General features: G+C 37.1%; 2 protein-coding genes and 1 long non-coding RNA gene across 3 annotated transcripts; all 3 read right to left on the bottom strand.

Moving 5' to 3' along the window:
* Positions 1–3,572: 3,572 nt before the first annotated feature.
* LOC127565850 (uncharacterized) lies at positions 3,573–4,098 on the bottom strand. Its single transcript, XR_007955252.1, has 3 exons — positions 3,939–4,098; positions 3,705–3,890; positions 3,573–3,651 (listed from the first exon to the last, which is right to left on the bottom strand). It is a non-coding gene; the product is annotated as an uncharacterized LOC127565850 (long non-coding RNA).
* A 374-nt stretch (positions 4,099–4,472) lies between these two features.
* On the bottom strand, positions 4,473–5,439 carry LOC127565797 (probable G-protein coupled receptor Mth-like 11). Its single transcript, XM_052006337.1, has 4 exons — positions 5,046–5,439; positions 4,849–4,987; positions 4,531–4,667; positions 4,473–4,478 (listed from the first exon to the last, which is right to left on the bottom strand). The coding sequence occupies exons 1-4, from the start codon at positions 5,130–5,132 to the stop codon at positions 4,473–4,475; spliced, it is 369 nt and encodes a 122-aa protein (XP_051862297.1). The 5' UTR covers positions 5,133–5,439.
* A 10,470-nt stretch (positions 5,440–15,909) lies between these two features.
* LOC117574701 (probable G-protein coupled receptor Mth-like 11) lies at positions 15,910–18,046 on the bottom strand. The gene is made up of 7 exons (XM_034258614.2): positions 17,450–18,046; positions 17,253–17,391; positions 16,960–17,148; positions 16,643–16,879; positions 16,414–16,582; positions 16,176–16,361; positions 15,910–16,115 (listed from the first exon to the last, which is right to left on the bottom strand). The coding sequence occupies exons 1-7, from the start codon at positions 17,936–17,938 to the stop codon at positions 15,989–15,991; spliced, it is 1,536 nt and encodes a 511-aa protein (XP_034114505.1). The 5' UTR covers positions 17,939–18,046; the 3' UTR covers positions 15,910–15,988.
* Between the last annotated feature and the right edge of the window lie 3,520 nt (positions 18,047–21,566).

Consider the following 21,566-nt stretch of genomic DNA (forward strand, 5'->3'; position numbering starts at 1 on the left):
TCATAAGAACAATTTATATATATTTCAGACAACAAAAGTTTTTTAAAGTTATAAAATTGATTTCTAATTTATTTTTACAACAAATCTTAAAAAAATCAACCACTGTCCAGCGAATAATGGAATTAAGGCATATATTATTGATTCTTATTTTTATTGTGATAAAGAATGTATGTAACATACATATATACATATGTTATGGTAATTATTTATTTCCAAGTTGTATTTTCGAATATTACTTATTATTATATATATACAACGTGGAAATAAATACTTACAATAATATTTTAACCATCCAACTCCCCAGAATAATATCTTTTTCATTGATTGTATATCTACGGTTCTTTTCAAATGTTTTAAAGCATCACTCTAATATACTTTACATTGTATAATAGCATTACAATAGCAGGCAAAGAAACAATTTTGAATTTTTTATTAGCGACTGTAATCTTTAGTGGTCTTTACATTTTTGATCAGCAAAATGAAACAAGTCAGAAAGCTACAGTCGAGTGCGCTCGCTGTGAGATACCCGCTACCCATTTTGAAAAATTAATGCGCTATGTATTCCCGACAGGGACTCGAACTCGCACAATATAGTAATTATTGTATATACCATTTTAAAAAAAAATTATGAGTCCCGACCGGGAATCGAACCGACACACCGCAACATGTTGGGTTTGCACACTATAAGCAGAGTCATCACAATCTTTATGAAGACGATATATGTATGACTCTAAACGTCTAAGACACGAGTAATTGTTGTGGTGTTCATCCAGTGTCGCCAGGTGATGAGCACCTGTATAAGCTAGATTTTTGAAAAAAAAATGCTAAAATAAGCTGAAATTTACAACAAAAAAAAACAATGCTGAAAAACAAGCTACACCCAAAAGAGAGAAAACATGAAACCTTATTATGTTTTTATGTGGCAAAAATCATTAGGGGCTATATCTACGATTAGGTCTTTAAATTTCCATTGCGCAAGTTTCCAAAGAAAAAACATCAATTCAAATGTGATATTTGATGAATTTATAATAGTAATAATCTTAGTAGATCTTAATAGTAGAGCTCTCTCTCGACACACAAAAACCACACTCTACAAGACGCTCATTCTTCCAGTACTCTTATATGGTGCGGAGTGCTGGACTGTGACGCAGTCAGATGCAGCTGCTCTTGGAGTGTTCGAGAGGAAAATTCTTCGCAAAATCTTTGGTCCAATCTGCGTGGATGCGTGGTTTATCGCATCAGATACAACCACGAGCTGTATGAGCTATACGGCGACGTTGACGTGGCCAGTCGAGTGAAATCTCAAAGACTTCGCTGGCTGGGCCACGTTGCCCGTATGGATGAAGATGCTCCGGTTCGTAAGGTGTTTGATGCGATGATTGTTGGGACACGAAGGAGAGGACGACCCCGAACGCGTTGGCAGGACCAGGTGATGGAAACCCTGTCCACACTTGGTGTTACCAACTGGCGAAGGCGCGCTCAGGACAGAGCCGCGTGGAGGCATATCGCGCTTCAGGCTTATTTTTCAATTTGTTTATCAGCATAATGTAATTTTCAGGCAAGGTGTACGTATGGCATGTTGTTTTTAATATATTCATGAATATATTCATAAGGAAAGCATTTGAATAGCAAATAAGGCAAGGGACTCAAATGGTTTTTTTTCTCTAGCATGCTTATAATCCATTGCCTCTGCCCAAAATTTTACTGTATCAGTAATATTTTCCCATTTATATGGGATTTCATCATCATCAATATTCGAAATACTTATTATTATACGTTAATACTTTTTATTATCTCTAAATTAACCGGCAATCTAAAATAAAAAATCAAAAATATAATATATGTACATACATCAAGAGCAGTTTATTTTACCTGTTACGAAGCTGCATTATTAATTTGTCTTCATTTTTTTTCTCAAACGCATATCCCAAATATAAATCATTAATTATGCGTGGTATAATTTTCTTCTTAAGAGAATTTATGGTGGTTGTCAATTCATAAATTTTAAAGATTCCGATCGTTTGCTTTGAAATATCTTGCTTAGTTTATGAGAGTTTATAAACAAAGAACAACTATGAATCTTCAGGAACATTTATAACAAAGAGGGTTAGATGTTAAATCCTTTTGAACGCATTGGACAAACACGATTTACAAATTTACTGCACACGTATACATTATTTCTACATTCATAATTATACCCGCTACCCATAGGGTAGAAGGATATTATAACTTTGTGCCGACAGTAGATGTATGTAACAGGTAGAAGGAAGCATCTCCGACCCTATAAAGTATATATATTCTTGATCAGCGTCAACAGCCGACACGATCTTGCGTGCAATCTGCATCTGCAATCTTAAAACAAACTTAATCTGCAAATGCTGTCGACACAAAATTATATCTCTATCTCTTATAGAGATATTTGTCTATGCAATTGGACGGACAGACAGATAGACGGTTATGTGTATATCGTCTTTTCTGTTAACGCTTATCAAGATTATATAATATATATAGTTTATAAGGTCGGAGAAGCTCCGATCTGCCTGTTACATATGGGTAATTCCATGACGGAATTTGTTCCGTGCGAGACTCTTCACATTGAAAATAATATAAACTGAAACAATTTTGAAAATAAGAAAAGTTTATTTTTATAGCTCTAGATAAGTACTTTAATTAGAGCTAAGAATAGTTTTGGAATTTTCTGTCTGTTTTGTTTTCTGTTGTGATAATTGCAATAATTAACACATTCGTACGCACAACCAAAAACTGAACGAATTTATTTATTTTATCGTAAAACAGAAGAAGTTCCTAAAATCAATCTTAGCTCTAAATATAGTGCTTATCTAAAGCTTTAAGAATTACATTCAATTATTTTTAAAATTGTTTTAGTTTATGTTATTTTCACTGCAGTACACTGTAAAAAGTCTCGCACGGGACAAATTTCGCCATGGAATTACCCATATGTACATTTCCTGGAGGCACAAAATTATCTTTGGGTAGCGGGTATAATTAAGGCCATCCATTATTTGATTTATAGAATGTTGAAGCTACTAGTATATTAAATATAATCTAGCCATGTCCGTCTGTGTGTCTGTCCGTCTGTCCGTATGAACACCTACATCTCAGAGACTACGAGAGATAGAGCTATAATTTTTTTTCGACAGCATTTGTTACTTACGCCTACTTACTAGGGGTCTTAGTTGCTTTGGCTTAAAATCTGGTATATTGAGCCCTCTATGGTATATTTTGAATGCGATACTATATCGATATACCATATACATATACCATTTGGTATATTTTTGTAGTATTTTTGCAGTTATTTGGTATATTTTGAAATGGGTAGCGGGTATCTCACAGTCGAGCACACTCGACTGTAGCTTTCTTACTTGTTTATTTGCATTATTATTGTTTTTGAGCCACGATTAAGGTAATTTTGCCAGTGATCATTCTATTGGTTTTGTTAAGACACTAATTAATTAATTAATTGACAATTATACACCTACCTAGATGTATCATTAAAACATATGAAATATTGTCTCATCATTGGGGTCTTTCTTTTTTTTAGCCAAAGTTGTTGATGAATAAGTATTTTCCATTATTGGCGCAAGGATGAAATTTTAAATATTTTGTGTTATTCTTACTCCAATTCCAAATCTAAAATTAAACTAATGAATATGCTTTAAAGTTTCTCGAAAATAAAAACTCACCGATTAGCTAATGATTTGAGAATATCTTTCTTTAAAATGGTTGCTACAAATAATATGACACCTTGGCTACAGGTAATCACATCAAAAATCTGAATTTTAATTTGGTATATTTGAGCAATATAATTTATGATATCAAGAATCCAGATGACGCCCATGATGATAAAAAGACGGAAAAACATGCTAAAACTGACAATCCATTAGGTTTTATTACATAAAAAAAGTGAAAGAATTTACTTAGTCAGACTCCTTAGACATCGTTGGCTTTCTGATTTGGTTAACTGAAGCCTATTTGTCCTATTTTGGACGAATATTTTAGAGGCGGTAATAACAAAAAGTGTTGTGTTGTATGTTAAGGTAATTAAAATTGGACCATAATAGTAGATTATTGCCGACATATCTGTTGCTATTTAATTTATAAAAGAAATATATTAAAGTAAGCATATAGTAAGATAAAAATGGAATAAATATCATACTGTTAATCCAACAAGCTGTAATTCCGAGCTTAGGTGCCCATTTCGAATCAATGATTACTAAATCAATTAAATATGTTATTAAAAGGTGTACGGCTGAAAGACTCCAAACGAATATATTGTACTTAAAAAATCTTCTCTTGCGACTAACGTTAAAAATGTTAAATCTTTTCCATAAATCGTAGTTTATAACCGAAAGCCAGAGAAATGTGGCGATGGTAGAGTAGTAACCAACATATCCTATGAAACACGACAAATTTTTTAATAAAGCTATATATTTTTGTTTTTGATTTTGGTATCATACCTGTTAAGTGACACAATAATATTTGATGTGGCTTTACCCAATCAAATCTTACTATGATAATGAGTATAAAACTTAGAGTCAAGCAACCGAAATAGCATAGGCTGCATAGACCATAATCTTCTTTAAAATTCGGTAAAATTGAATACACAAATATGATCATAAGCATGAAGAATATCGATACCGATTGAACTGCAAGAGAACGGAATTTTAGAAGAGTTGTGATATATGTTATGTTTAAAGTTGAGTGAGCTCGCGCTAGATTTATACTTTAATAGAATGGTGGAATTTAATATTATGCAATTTAAATATTTATTATAAAATTATAGATTATTACTCTGTTATTATTGTATATATCATTATATTTACTTACTATAAGCGTTACTTCGATCTATAGGAATAGGACAATGATGAGGAACAAGTTTGTATAAATCCTGAATTTTGCGAGGCTGTAGACAATAATCCCGTTTTGTAAGTAGTGCGCTGTCATTGTGTCTGAGAAGCGTGCCATTCTGATGAATAGTTTATGCCATAAAAATCAAATTTATAGTTAAATTATTTAACTCTCACCTCATATAAAGTCCACACGAGATTTGCATTGTCAGGTTCAATTGATAAATGATCATCACAAGGTACAGGAAGATGCTGTTGCACCATGAATTCCAAGTCGCTTATATTTTTCGTTAGTGGTTCATTATATGTTATGTTTAATAACGTATTATAATGTACATTGTCGTCAACATTTCCGCAAGTCCGTTTACCGTTCAATAGTAATTGTTTTGGATTACAGCAAAATCGTATACACGTTTTTAAATGACATACACAACCCCTTATATGTTTGGGGACCGTTTCGTAAAAGCCATTAAATAAAATTTGGTAATTGTATTCCCGCGTTTTTTCTTTTGGTATCAATACATCTTCATACTGATATGATCCATTTTCAAATTTAATGCTGTTTGTCAGATCAACGGTATCGAAATAATCACATCCCTTGATTATATGGAATATGCCGCATATAAGGAAGACTCTTAATTGATTCCTCATTATCTAGAAGTTAAATTATAAATATTTATTAAGAAATTATTTGAGTTATATTTATATACTTCACGTTGTGGGAACAATTGACATTGTTAAAATAAAAATATAATTGAATTTACATTTCTACTTACGTATGTGTGTTTATAAATTATAAATTAGTTATAAGTATTGGATTATTCCAAAGTAATTTAACACATTCAAATGTAATTATTTATTTATTTACATTAAAAATTCTAAAAATTAATGTTTTACTTTTTTTTTCTTAACAGAACCATACACACACAAAATTCTTAATACTGTAGGCTATATAATATAAAGTTCTTTGCACAAATTAGGGCTTCACAAAATGATCATCAAAGCGAAGCCCAAACTCCAAAAGTTAGAAAGATTACTCCTTCACTATTTAATTTAAAGTAAATTCCGTTAGCGCTCACTAAGAAGCAGCTTTTCAAAATATGATCTGAAAATTCAGGCGTCAAATAATTGAATGTACAAATCATCATGATGGCAAAACACGGGTCGGTATGTGTGTAAATATAGTACAATGCAGCGATCTCGCTCTGACGATGCAGATGTGCTTTCGTATTAAGATCAACAAGAATTAAGAATTTTTCTATTGCTATTGGTTTTATGCACCAAATTTTTAAATATCCAAAAGAAATTAAGGAGCTCTCCTCTTTCAAGTGTAATTGATTCATATTTGACACTTGATTTCTTACTCTTGTCTTAACATCTGACATAGCGCCAAGTATCGGAATGGGGCATTTGGTTTTCTTGGTTGTGTTTCTCTTTGTTGTTTGCTAAATCCCAGTTGCCTTTTGTTGAAATTTTTCTAGTGATGCATTTTTTATACAAACAGGCTTTATAATTTTTTGATATGTTATACAAAAGAAAGTCAATTCCTTCAATAGTTGTTAGAAAACCACATAGGAGCCCAACACTTAGCGTAATTTCGTCTGCAAATGTATTTATTTTTCGTATATATGCTAATGAATTTCTTGTTTAACAAAGTTAAATCTTAACAAACTTAAAATGTGTATAGCCTGCTGCGCACGCATGACAAGTCCACTGTTTCCACTCAAACTCAATGGTGAAGTCTTATTTTTGAGTACAAGTAGTTGGAAAACTCAGTTTTCGCAGACATATCAAAGCCAAGAGAACACAATTAAAATTAAAAGAAAACCGCCATTGACCTTTCAACGCTAAAACTGCATACTAAAATGTTTAAGTAAGACGGCTCCTAATTGAGAAGAAACGACAAATAGCAAATGCTTTTGATGTAATCCAGAAACCAAAGTCACAGATGTTGTCACCGGGCACCATTGTTTCTTCAAAACAAAAACATACAGAGAGCTTTGAATATTCAGCCTAGTTAGAGATATACATGTAATATATCCGAACACAAGCAAATATACCTTATTAAGCTTTCTTTGTAACCATCGCGTTCAAGAACTCACACCGTTATGTACCCATCCCCGTCTTCGTACCCGTTACCCATTTTTAATAAAAGCGAAACAGAGAGGTATTAAAAACTTAAATTAATATACAGAAAAAATATTGAAATGTCCCGAAAACTATATTTGGTATATGGACGTTTGAAATAAGCTATAAAATTCAAAATATACCATTTACTCAACCAAAGCCACAAAGACCCGAATAATAATTTAATTCAATTTTTTGTGTCGTGGTAAAAAATCTCAAACAAATTTATCTGCATACTTGATCTTGACAATCGTAGTTGCGGTAATATAATAATAATAAAATTCTTGAAATTGAAATTCGAATATGTGGGACAAGCGTGATAGTTATTATACGGCCGTTTTTTAATCAAAAGATTTTCTTACCCTACCGTTTGACACTTTTTTTACGGCAGGATGAATTAAATGCTATGGGTACACTACCGTTTGTCGGAGTAAATATTATTTGCGTGCTATTTGCTAAGAACTTGGAACAAAACTAATTTACTAGATACTAAATTCTTAGAGCCAAACCAAAAACAATATTTTGTGGAAGCATAATCTCATGCAACCACGTCGTCTTAGGTAAGTCGACCAAGCGTAATTATATTGCCACAACGCAAGGGTACCCCAGCGAAGGCTCAAACGGGAGTATAATAGTTCGCTCAAATCGACAGGTTTTCTGGGAGGGTTGGGTCACAACTGAAATGAGTTTGAGAAGTTATTAGTAGCTATTAGTCTATGCGTTCTTATGTTCACTTTATTAACTAAGTACTGTCGGCGGTTTTGGCTGGTGTAGACATGTTAACGTCGAGAACTTGTCGACGAAGTGCTCTTCCGTCATAATACTGAAGTATATAAGTATTTTACCATCCGTACTGCTCGTTCAGTTTATGGTGCTCCGTGCCAAAAGTTGTTTTAATAATGACTGTCGATATCTTAGTTAATTAAAAACGACCCATCAAGACCAGTCCTTCATTCTGGGCAACTGGGTAACGGGTTGTCAGATGATAGACCACAGATCGTACTGATACTATTGCAGTTCAAAGTGCGACTCGATTATGCGTTGATTCTCGGCTATTTTTCACTCATGTAGTATACAATACTCATGTCAGTTGGTAATATGTATATAATTGACATGACGTGAGTGCAAGCGAATAGCGTTGAATTGAAGTACCAAAAAAGTTAATGTGTTGACGTTAGCGCTAAATATTTAAGTTTTGGAGCATTGCGTTGCCTAAATTTTGTTTACATTACAATTCACAAATGTCAAAATACTATATTCAAAATCTATATATTTAAAAGAAAGTCGTGTTATATTTTGAGTGAAAATTGGTAGGGAGGTAGCTTAGAGCCAGGAGACGGACATAGGATACTTTTTATCCCGTTCGACAGCGCGAATTATACTCCACCGAAATGGCTGCACTTATAGTAATAAATAACAGTAACATAAGTAGGCTGTGAGCGTAACGTATCATACATTTATGTACGATATTATGTATTTATACATTTATCTACAGTGAGCAATGCCGCGAGCAAGACGATCAAATCTTTCCCAACAAATAATATAAATAAATAAAATAAAATAAAATAAAATAAAATAAAATAAAATTATGAATGGTTGAGTGCAATTTTAGCGGCTAAGAATAAAGATGTATAACATATGACCTGAATTACATAATTAAAAATAAGATCATTGAAACAATGCTTTCATTCAAATCTATTGACTGCGTCACAAATGAAGACGAAGCCACCAACCCACACTTTGTATGTGCCTGACTTACCACCGCACAATTTACGCCTAAAGGTTGGCTCCGTAGTAATCATGCTTCAAAACATAAACCAACCATCCAAAACTTTGCAACGGTACGCGTTTGGTGGTTAGAACAAAGTAATTTACGCTACGATAATGATAGGAAAATTCAAAGGTGAGGAAGTTCTTATTCCGAGGATCCCGATAATCCCAACCGATATGCCGTTTGAATTTAAAAGAATTCAATTTCTTGCATCTTGCATTGCCATGACCATCAACAAATCACAAGGCCAATCCTTAAAAGTTTGTGGTTTAAATCTAGAACATTCATGTTTTTCCCAGGGTCAATTATACGTGGCATCTTCTCGGGTTGGAAAACCATCTGTGTTGTTTGTTAATAAAACAATAATAAAACAAAAAATGTATATATCACAAGGTACTTAGGTGAACCTAAAATACAGAAATAATAATGAATGAAATAATAAAAAAAAAAACACAATCTGCTTATTTATTGTCATAAGGTCGGAACAAAGTTCGCCGGGTCAACACCAAAAATTTGGGATTTCTCCATTTATACTGATCTCAATATATATGAAATACCACAATTAACCCATATAAAATTGCATTAGAAATGAGTTAAAAGATTATAGTTATTATTTTATTTTCCAAAAATCGACTTTAGCTTTTAAAATTACGCTTGTTATTCCATTTGAAATAAAATCAAAAACTCAAATCAAAAATCAAATCTCTATGTTATCTCTTATATTCTGTTACGTCTAGCTGCTCATACCGGTGGACAGACAGACATGACTATATCGTCTTGACTGTTGACGTTGATAAAGAATATATATACTTCAAAAGGATGCCTCTCTGCCTGTTACATACATTTTCTGGAAGCACAAAGTTAGAATATAGTGAGTACAAAAACCAACATATTTTCACATGCGTAAGAAATGAGAAAATATCGACCAACATTTTTCAATATATTTTTTTTAGTCACGCGTTGTTTTTCGAGTAGAGACCCAAACAAATCTCGCCACTCAACAATGTGACGGTAAACACATGCGCAAAGCTATGTACATAAATTGCACTAATGATGACTCGGTTCGCTTTGTTTGTTGGTTATTATGAGCAGTGGTTTTTTACCTTTGAGTGCTAAGGTTAGGTTAGGTAGGACCGGCTGCCCCAGTACGGGGCAAAGCATAGACCAGTGGAGGTCCGTAGCTGAACCGGTAGCTTATCTACGTCTCAGAAATCGCGCAGTATGGATGCATTTTTGGCAAAAGCCAGCAGCATCCTAGGAGATAGCCGTGAGACGTCCCGAAGATCGTTGTGGCACGGCGAATTAAGGTATTTCAACCGGAGTCGGGATAACGCTGGGCATCTACAGAGAAGATGCTCAAGTGTTTCCTTAACCCCGGGTTCGTTGCATTTCCTGCACTGATCACTGTTCGTGATGCCCATCTTTACAGCATGGACAGCTGACATACAGTGGCCAGTTAAAATGCCTAGCATTAGCCTGCAGTCTTTCCTTGAAAGCTGCATGACGAATTTGGTTAAGTTTTTGTTAGTAGAGGCACACATCAGCCTTGCAGTTTTGCACGAGTTGGCATTACGCCAGCTCGCGTCCCACTGAAGTCTAGAGCGCACCTCAATTTCACTGCCTAGAGTTCGCAGGGATATCGGAACATTGCACATGTTGCCAACATCGAGCCCCACTCCCTCTTTGGCGAGAGTATCTGCGATCTCGTTGCCATCGATGCCCTGGTGGCTTGGGATCCAATAGATTCGCACGACCGCAGATGCGTTCAGCGACTCTATTGCTCTTCTGCTGTCCAGGACAACTTTGGACTTGACCACATCAGAGTGCATTGATCTTATTGCAGCCTGGCTGTCAACAAAGATGTTAATAGAGGTGTGATCACGCTGTAAAACCCCGAGCCAATTCGGCAGCCTTGCCAATGGCAAAAACTTCCGCCTGGAAGATGCTGCAATGGTCTGGGAGTTTATAGGATTGTTTGGAGACCGGGTCCGGGCAGTATACGGCCGCTCCGACACCATCATCCATCTTCGAACCGTCGGTGAAGAGGTTGAGGGCTTCGGGAATGCATAACCCTTCCCGCCAGCACTCCGGTTCCAAGAATATAGTGTTAATATGGTCAGTACTGGTAAGGGGGATAGTATAGTCCAAGTCTCTACTAGTCTCCCTACCAATGGCGCTGTGACCATAGCCTAGCAGACCCAAATTGCCAGTTGCGGCAATCCGTAGGGACGATTTTGCGGCTATGGATTGCGCGTATAGGTGTAATGGTTCCACACCAGCTATAACCTCGAGGGCTTTAGTTGGCGTCGACCTGAGAGCGCCTGTGATACACAGTAGCGCTTGACGCTGTGTCCTTTCCATGATGGATAGGTACGTCCTTTTTTCAGTGGCCTGCCACCACACTAGAACACCGTAGGTGAGGATAGGGCGAACAACTGAGATGTATATCCACCGCATTAGATTAGGAGAGAGGCCCCAAGTGCAACTAAGCATCTTTTTCGCCATGTACAAGGCTCCGGTGGCCTTCTTCACCCTTTCTAACACATTGAGCTTCCATGTCAGTTTGCTGTCCAGGACCACACCTAGGTATTTTACTGCTAGGCTCGGCTTTAGCATAGTGCAGCCTATTTTTGGGGGGGACCACGCAGGTACCTTATACCTCTTCGTGAAGAGGATAAGGTCCGTTTTATCCGCGTTAATGCTGAGCCCGGCTGATTCGGCCCATGCTTTAACTTCCCGCAAAGTAAGTTCCATTACGGAACTAAGGGTGGTTGGGCATTTCCCAGTTATCAAAATGCTTATGTCGTCAGCATAGGCAATTAACTTGGGGGCCCGTCTAGTAAATTTTAGAAGTAGGCTATTTACGACCAAATTCCAAAGGAGAGGCGAGAGAACCCCACCCTGGGGAGTGCCACCTCGCACTACCTTTGTAATGGCCGCATCGCCCCACGTAGCCACCACCCGCCTGTCACAAAGAAGGCGGTTGACCCATCTGTGGATCGCTGGTGCCGTGTTAATTGAGGTAAGGCCCTTCATAATAGCATCAGTGGTGACGTTATTGAAGGCGCCTGAAATGTCAAGAAATGCACCCAAGGCATATTCTTTATAGTGGTCCGCTTTTTCTATGGAGGCTACTAGAGCATGGAGAGCAGTCTGAATGGACTTGCCCTTTGTATACGCATGCTGATTTGGGGACAACAGATGCATTGAGTTGCTTCTGATGTGCAAATCAAGTAGCTTTTCCAATGTTTTTAGCAGGAAAGAGGTTAGGCTGATAGGCCGAAAGTCATTTGGGACCACATGACTGCATTTGCCCGCCTTGGGCAGGAAAATGACTTTCGAGGTCCTCCAAAGAGTGGGGATATGACCCCATGCGAGGCACGCCGAATAGATACCCGATAACCACGGAACAATCGTGGGCTTGCTGGCTTGCAGCATTGCTGGCGAAAGTCCATCGAGACCGGGCGACCTGACCTTCGCAAAGGAGTCGATAGCCCAAATTATTTTGTTATCTGTAATTAGACTGGCAGGGAGTCTCATAACTGGGAGACTAGGAAAGAGCTGCCAGTCACTATTCTCTATTCCAATACATCCCGGGAAATGAGTTGAGAGCAGTGCTTCAAGAGTTTCAGCACTGCTCTCCGTCCACGCTCCATCGCCCGACTTGAGCAGACTAGGACTGGAAGCCTGCTTGGACAGCAGCTTCCTCAGTCTGGAGGTGTCTTTGATGTTATCCAGGTCCGAGCAGAAGGTTCTCCATGAAGACCTTTTGGATGATCGGATCATCTTCTTGTACGACTTCAGAAGAGACCTATACTCGTCCCAGACATATTCGTTGTCCGCCTTCTTAGCAAGTTGAAACATGCTAGTAAGCTCTCCACGTAGCGATGAGAGATCTGGGTTCCACCAGGGTGGCTTCAATCTTCTCGTCGGTCTTGAGAGTCTACAAGATTGGCGAAACGCTGAAAGTAGTCCTGCAGAAAGGACATTGACATTAGTTTCTAGGTCCTGCACCGAGTTGATGTTACCCGGCGAACCAAGAGACTTGGAAACAAGGCTAGAGAATTTCGCCCAGTTCGTGTTACGGGGATTTCTGAACGGCTGAGCCGCAGGTACCCTGTTAAAAGGAATGGTAAATTGAATGTACTTATGGTCCGAGAAGGAGGGTCTGTCCAGGACCCTCCACTCTTCAACATTGGTACACTCAGTTGAAACCCTGTCGTTGATGTCGGGACTTCCCCAGACGCTATGGTGGGCGTTGGCGTCCGTTCCGATAATAATATGCTTATTGGAGGAGCAGACCATGTCCACCAGCCTCCGCAGCTCGTCAGGTGGAGCCGGCTTGTCGTGGGCCATATAACAGGATGCCAGCAGCAAACATCCTTCACGGCTCTCCAGCACCACCACGGTTAGATCGTCGTTGCTGTAATTAGGTAGTAGATGAGCTTTTAGCCCCTTCTTTACAAGGATGGCAGTTCTCGATCTGCTTACCAATGTCGGGACGTATAAATCATAGTTGGGCGACTTCAGTCCAGCCACCGTGTTGCCCGACGCTATCCACGGTTCTTGGACCAAAGCCGCGTAGGCGGACACTTCCTCCAGGGCAAGGAGTAGCTCCGCCGAAGCCGTTTTGGATTTATGGAGGTTGAGTTGCAGCACACTCATTAGAGGTTAGCAAACTCGCGGGGGGGCCCGTCTCCATGGACAGTTCCTCCCCCACCTCCTCCGTCTTGTCAGTCAGGCTGAGGTGCTGGGTGGCGTCGGTCACGCTCTCGAGACCGAGATCTGCCTCAACCTCCCCAGACCTCAGCGTGTGTGTGTCATTGTCGTTCGGATGACGTTTCTTGAGGCGAAGGTACACGCTCCCTAAGCCCCACGCCATCTTCCCATTGCGTTTATATAGCAGATCCTCGGCCTCCTTGTTGATCTGAATGATCACGTGCTGCCCACCACTGGGTAAAGGTTCATTAACCTTCAGCACGGACCAAAATCACTCGTCGGTATGGCCGGGTTCTGCTTTTTTTTAAGCAGCTGAAGCGCCCGCTCTCCCTGGACAACTATTGGGAAAAGGACTTTCGCCTTCGGCATGGACGGAATATTATTCCTGTCCACCACGTCCAGCTTGGCCCCCTCCCACAGCCCGTCCAGTTTGGGTACGGTCGCTTGCAGCCACTGCAATGTTGGGTCGTCCTTGCATGTCAGGATCTTGACACCATTCAGCCAGCCAGTGCCTTCGAATGTAGGCATTGGACTGTCTGGGACATTCTCCATCCTGACAAACAGTGCGTCGACCAGCTTACTATGGGTCAACCGCCACCGCTCTGCAGACATTTTCCCGTTAGGGTCCCCTCTGTCTATGAGAGCAACGGCGAGATGCCGCCTGGCAGTTTCAGCAACCGTTGCTCTCTGTTTCGTCCTGTTCGAGTCCGTGTTGGTGGAGCCAGGTGCTCGCAGCTTCTTGCTCACTGGAGCCCCTTGCTTGGGACTCTCAGCGGACCGTTGGCGCTTGCTTGCCATGGACTCCACCTTGTTGTTGGCAGGGCCGGTAGAACCGGTCTGCACTTTATTGTCTTTTGGAAGGGGGCTAAGTTGGTTTTCCCGCATCCACGTGTTGGCCCAGGCAAGCCTCTCCTGGTCCTTGACGGACAGGTTAGCTACGCCACTAAGCCTTGCGTGAATACGGGTCGCCGCCCTATTTTTGGCCTTCTCCTTCAGCCCCCCGTGCCCCGCTGCGCAACCTTGGAGGTGCTGGCGATAGGCAGGGGTGACTGAAGAGGAAGACGTTCCCCCTCCACCGTAGAAGTTGGCGCAGCGCTCTTTTGGTCCGTGTCGGTTAAGACCACAGCACCCGCGCGCACCAACCTCGAATTTTTGGTGGCAGTGTTGTTACAACTGATACGGCCTGCTCCCGCCGCCTCAGAGGTGTGACCGCTGGCGACACGCAGAGAGGATCTCTCCCCCCCGTGCCCGCCGGTGGTAGCAGTCACGCCTTCCACCGACGTTTGGGCTGACATCCCAGCCCGAGTTGAATAGTTTAAAGAGTCCATTCCGAGACCATAGTTGGCTAATTTTGTTCTTGGGAGCCCCCCATAGCGTTTTCAGTCTGACCGCCAGACACCTCGTACCATGGATTCTGCTACTTATCTTCAGGCAGATGCCCGAAAGATAAGGAACAGAGTCCTCAGCTAGGATCTGCAGTTCCTGAAATATCGACGTATAGTAGAGATCTGCTACCCGTTGACACTGAGGTAATACAGATCCTACCCAGCCAGCACCCTCGGGGAGGGTTCAGCAGAGGATTTTTGCCAGCCCTTTGAGTGCTAAAGTTATGATAAAAAAATAGCTGCAACGCTTCTTGCCTGTAAATTTGCTGTGGAAGCGTCATTAGGGATCTCGACCAAATGTACAATCCACGGTTTAGTTAGAAATCCTATAAAATATCCAACCATGAGCTATATAATTTTAAATTAACCAAAGCCATATCCCAATTATTGTTACTATTTTTGTTGAAAATAATTAAAATAATTGTTTTCTTTAATTGTTGTATAGACCTCCAGCAAAATATTTACAAGTTGTACAAAAACCACCTTAACTAATAAACAAATCCATGTTATACTAGATTTAACTATATAAGTGCCAAAATATTAATCTATTAAAGTAAGATGGTTTACAGTAACTCACAATGTTACTTTTAATGACTTTGGAATTAGTACGAACTTACTCTATTCGATAAAAATTATTTGTTAAATTATTGTATGAAAAACAAAGCTAATTCACAAATTATTTAATAACAGAATATTAACACCGAACTCCAAATATAAAATGCAGAATTCTTATCCGAAATTACAATAAATTAGAAAGTCATTTTTATTACGACAAAGCTTCTTTCGCGTATATTCAAACCCATAAACATAATTTCATTTCATACCTTAGCTTTGACCACTAACCATATAATACAATATAATATAATGATCGCGTCTTTGGTTTAAGCTTTTAGAATATCATAGCTGACTTGCACCATAAAACTCAGCTCTAATTTAGAAAACCGATAAAGCGGTTGCACTATATCATTTTTATAATTCTATATATATATATACATATATTTTTGCTCTTTCGCATATAAAAATAATAATTTTCCGCCTCGTTCTTTTATTAAGTGATTAACAAAAAAAAAAATTAATAAAACAAATAATAAGTAAATTTTCTAACAATGTATATTCTCTTATAAATGAGGTTCTTCGATGCCTTTAGTTAGAATTGGTTGTGACGATAAAACTATTTCCATTCTGGCTGATGTTGTGGACACACCACTTTGTGACTTTTTAACTTTGGTATTTCCGATACGAAGTCTAAAATAAAAATAATTATTGTATTATACTCAACATTTTCCATTTAATAAAAACACTCACCGATTAGCCAACGCTTTCAACACATCTCTTTTCAAAATTGTTGCTATAAATAAAATGATACCTTGACCACAAGAAATCACATCAATAATCTGCATTGATATGTCGAACATTTGTCCAAAATAGGAAATGATTTCAAGTATCCAGAAGACGCCCATAATGACAAAGAGCCGGAAAAATGTTCCAAAACTAACGTAAAAAAAAGTGAATGGTATAATTAAGAGCAAGAGAAATAGGGTACTTAGTCAGAGTCCTCAAATTTCGTTGACGGTCCGATTGGGTTAGCTGACGTCTATTGGTCCTATTTTGAAAGAATATCTTAGAGGCGGTAATAATAAATAGCGTTGTGTTGAATGTTAAGTAAATACTAATTGGACCATAATAGTAGATTATCGACGACCAAGCTGAGGCTATATAATTAATACAAACAAAATTGTAAAAATTAAACAATTTTTAAATTAGTATCTTACTGTCAATCCAACAAAAATATTCTCCGACATTAGGTGACCAGTTTGAATTTCCAATTACAAAATCAGCAAAAAGTGTTAATAAAAGTTGTACTGCTGCAACGCCCCAAACAAAGATGTTATATTTGTAAAATTTTGACCCGTGACTTATCCCAATGTTGTTAAATGTTTTCCATAAATCATAGTTTATAATTAAAAGCCAGAGAAACGTGGAAATTGTAATGTAGTACCCAATATATCCTATGATATAGTGAATATTTTAAATTAATGGTATAGTTAAAATTTTAAATTAATGAAAAATTATTCATCCTCAATCATACCTGTTAGTTTGCACAATAATACTTGATTTGACTTTATCCAATCAAATCTTATCATAACAATAAGTATAAAAGTTAGAGTCAGGCACCCAAAATAACATAAGCAGCATTGTCGATAAACACCTTTAAAACATGGCAATAGCAGATATACAAATATAACCATAATATAGAAGAATATCGATACAGATTGGACTGGAAAAAATAGAATTTTAAAGACAGCTCAGTTATAAGAAATTTTTTTCATATGTATTACAGAAAATTCGTTCATTTGAAAAGATAATAAATTGTATACTTACTATATGCGTTAGTAAGGTCAGGGGGAATTAGGCAATGATGCGGTACAAGCCTGTAAGTATTCTGAAATTTTTGAGGCTGTAAGCAATAATCCGCTTTTGAAAGTTGAGCGCCATCGAAATGCCTCAGAAGAATGCCATCCTAATGAAAAATTTGCTTATTAAAATAAAGGTTTAAAGTTAGTTTGTTAAGCTTATACCTCAAACAAAGTCCACTCGTGATTTGGATTGTCAGGGTTAAGGGGTAAATGATCGTCACAAGGTACAGGAAGATGTTGTTGCACCATAAACTCCAAGACATTAACATGTTTAATTTGAGTTTCATTATAAGTTATGTTTAAGAAAGAGTTGTAATGTAAATTCTGGTCGACATTTCCGCATTCTCGTTTATCCTGCACAAGAGTTTGATTTGGGTTACAACAAAACCGAATGCAGGTCTTTATGTGGCAAATGCAGCCCCTTATGTGGTTGGGAATTATTTCAGTTTTCCCATTAAATAGAATTTGGTAGTTGTATTCTCCAGTTTCTTCCTTTGGTATTATTATATCTTCGTATAGGTACGACCCATTTTCAAATTTCCTGCTGTATGTCAGATCGACGGTATCCAAATAATCACATTTTTCAATACGCCCTAATGTCTCAGCTATAAATACACTGAGTATAACAAAAGCCCGTATCACATTCTTCATTTCACAGAAGATAAGCTTTCAAAATTCCACAAGAAATAAACTGTTCAATGTTTTGTGAGCACAACGTATTTTAGTACCATATGCAATCATTGAAGTAACACAATAAACTGAGATTCAATTCTTTACTTACTTAATATTCCACAGTTTTTCAAAATTGATTACTCACACTTTTATTTTTAACAAGTAAGAAAGTTACAGTCGAGTGTGCTCGACTGTGAGATACCCACTACCCATTTTGAATAAAAATATTGCGGTATTTTTTAAAAAATATACCAAAAATTCAAATATACTAAAAATATATCAAACTGTATATTTTTTATATCGATATAGTACCACATTCAAAATTTACCATAGACGGGTTTTCCCATACAAAAGTATTTCTTTAATAACTTGCACTATTTTTATCGCAATCACATTTTCAGAAATACTATAGTATTTATTGTATACACCAAAATTCGCAGCTGTAGCTTGAAAATTACGCTTGTTATTCGATTATATTGATTTGCGGGGGCGGAAATGGGCGTGGCAAAACTTTTAAAACAAACTTGATCTGCGTGCAAACATAACAAATGCTGTCGAAAAAAATTATAGCCCTATCTCTTATAGTCTCTGAGATTTAGGTATTCATACGGACGGACGGACAGACACACAGACGGACAGACGGACATGGCTAGATTGTCTCGGCTGTTGATGCTGATCAAGAATATATATACTTTATAGGGTCGGATATGCCTCCTTCTACCTGCTACATACATTTGCTGCCGGCACAAAGTTATACTACCCTTCTACCCTATGGGTAGAAGTGTTTTATACATTCGTATTCAAATGTAAATATACTTATATTCAAACCGCAAAGTACATATGGAATAAAGTATTACCTCCTTGGACAACAATCAAATAATTGCTTTATGTTTCACATTAAGTAAATATTTATTACATTTATATTACCTATACTATATCATTTATATTTATTGTACACATGTACATAAAAGTGTATTTTACTTGATGCCTATGAGACACAACCTAATTTTTAATAGTAATATATGCAAAGAATAAATTATTTTTTCATTAGGATTAATGCAATTTAATATTTTTCTCTTTTTGCGTAGAAATTACTATTATTGGAAGAACTGATTTCAAATGTGTTGTTTTTTTTCTCAATTGGAATTATATATTTATAAAAACGCCCTTATAATTTATTGGTGGTATTTTACACATCCTGTTATGAGCATTAATCAGCGTTGCCATTTAACTCTAATATTCATTATAGTCGTTGGTTTCGACATCGGTGTTGGTGCCTTTATTTATTATTTATATATCAAACACTTGTCACAATTTATTAAAAGTACATATATTAAAATGGCTTGGGTAGTACTGGACCTGCACATTTCCATTGTAGAATTCTCCTATACTATTGAAGTGTGGCTACGCTTACTATGTAAACTTCATAAAGAATGTCGGATAAGCAGTCCTACTTACGGTTCTTGAATAAATTACTATATATATTATAACTTTGTGCCTACAGAAAATGCATGTAATAAGCAGAAAGGACATATCCGATCCCAATAACTACATATCTTTTTGATCATCGTCAAAAGCCACTTCCGTCCATACACATGAACACGGAGATCTCAGAGACTCTAAGGGGTAGGCTATATTTTTACCGTCGAGCACACTCGACTATAACTTACATATTATTTGTGTAGCTGCCAATTTACATATATCATCAGGTATTTGAAGATTTGAATGCGTATGTTTAGCAACTTGATCATGTCCAGTCATCTAACATAACTGTATAAAGACAACGACTTAAATAGAAATTGTTTCATATAATTTTATATAACTGCACGAGCACACAATTAGCCAGTTCGAAGTTTGTAAAAGAAGAGACCGATCTATAATTGACTTGTAAGACCGATTTTTGCAAGCTTACCATAAATTCAACACGTCCTCTCACACATAGCATTACGAATAAGAAGATTAAATTATATTTCACATTTGCAATTCGGTTTGTATGCATATCTGGAGAAGTTTAAAATATGACTCAGCATTCGCTGGACTTCTTCAATTATTTATGAGACTAAAATTGCCACGCAGATATAAAAAGTTAGCTATTGGTAAAGACATCCGCAAGTTTATTTTCTGTGGGTATACGCAGACATACTTAAGATAAATATCACTAGTTTCTATTCGTTCTCTTACAAACTGATCACAAAAACTATAGGTATTATTGTATATTTACTCTAGCATTAAAATTACGATTGTTATTAGATTTTTGTCAATTTGCGGGATCGGAAGTGGGCGTATCAAAAATTTGAAACAAACTTGACCTGCATGCAAACCAAAGAACTCCAATACTCGCATTTTTGTTGATTCCGCTCATACGCAAAAATTTCATTCAATTCAAGTCATTGAGCGAAACTCAGCAATGAATAACAAGTAAGAAAGTTACAGTCGAGTGTGCTCGACTGTGAGATACCCGCTACCCATTTTTAATAAAGGCAAAATATCGCGGTATCATTTTTAAAATATACCGAAAATACTAAAAAATACTAAAAATATACCAAATGGTATATTTGGTATATCGATATAGTACACCATTCAAAATATACCATAAACGGCACAATGTGCCAGATTGTCGGCCAAAGCAACTCAGACCTCTAGTAAGTAGGCGTTTTTGCCCATACAAAAGTATTTCTTTAATAACTTCCACAATTTTTATCTGATCGCAACCAACTTTTCAGGAATCATAACTACTACAGTAGCTACTAGCTTTAAAATTACACTTGTTATTCGATTTTTTTTAATTTGCGGGGGCGGAAGTGGGCGTGGCAAAAATTTGAAATAAACTTGATCTGCGTGCAAACATAACAAATGCTGTCGAAAAGCAAATATAGTCTCTTATAGTCTCTGAGATCTAGGTGTTCATACGGACAGACACACAGACGGACAGACGGACATGGCTATATCGTCTCGGCTGTTGACGCTGATCAAGAATATATATACTTTATAGGGTCGGAGATGCCTCCTTCTTCCTGTTACATACATTTCCTGCCGGCACAAAATTATAATACCCTTCTATCCTATGGGTAGCGGGTATAAATATACATAATTGAATTTACATTTCTACTTACGTATGTGTTTTTATAAATTATAAATTAGTTATAAGTATTGGATTATTCCAAAGTAATTTAACACACTCAAATGTAATTATTTCTATATTTACATTAAAAATTCTAAAAATTAATGTTTTACTTTTTTATTAACATATGATATATGGTTCTTAACAGAACCATACGCACACAAAATTCTTAATACTGTAGGCTATATAATATAAAGTTATTTGCACAAATTAGGGCTTCACAAAATGATCATCAAAGCGAAGCCCAAACTCCAAAAGTTAGTAAGATTACTCCTTCACTATTTAATTTAAAGTAAATTCCGTTAGCCCTTACTAAGAAGCAGCTTTTCAAAATATGATCTGAAAATTCAGGCGTCAAATAATTGAATGTACAAATCATCATGATGGCAAAACACGGGTCGGTATGTGTGTAAATATAGTACAATGCAGCGATCTCGCTCTGACGATGCAGATGTGCTTTCGTATTAAGATCAACAAGAATTAAGA

The sequence above is a fragment of the Drosophila albomicans genome, chromosome 2R, assembly GCF_009650485.2.
Source record: "Drosophila albomicans strain 15112-1751.03 chromosome 2R, ASM965048v2, whole genome shotgun sequence".
NCBI classification, from domain to species: Eukaryota; Metazoa; Arthropoda; class Insecta; order Diptera; family Drosophilidae; genus Drosophila; species Drosophila albomicans.

Excerpts from the sequence above, each read along its gene's own strand:
- LOC127565797 (XM_052006337.1), bottom strand. The coding sequence starts at position 5,132 with ATGGTGCAACAGCATCTTCCTGTACCTTGTGATGATCATTTATCAATT. Across the intron at positions 4,988-5,045 it reads TCGTGTGGACTTTATATGAG|AATGGCACGCTTCTCAGACA; the intron begins GTGAGAGTTAAA and ends ACTATTCATCAG. Across the intron at positions 4,668-4,848 it reads AGATCGAAGTAACGCTTATA|TTCAATCGGTATCGATATTC; the intron begins GTAAGTAAATAT and ends GTTCTCTTGCAG.
- LOC117574701 (XM_034258614.2), bottom strand. The coding sequence starts at position 17,938 with ATGAAGAATGTGATACGGGCTTTTGTTATACTCAGTGTATTTATAGCT. Across the intron at positions 16,362-16,413 it reads AATTTGAGGACTCTGACTAA|TTTTGGAACATTTTTCCGGC; the intron begins GTACCCTATTTC and ends TTTTTACGTTAG. Across the intron at positions 16,116-16,175 it reads TTGAAAGCGTTGGCTAATCG|ACTTCGTATCGGAAATACCA; the intron begins GTGAGTGTTTTT and ends TTTTTATTTTAG.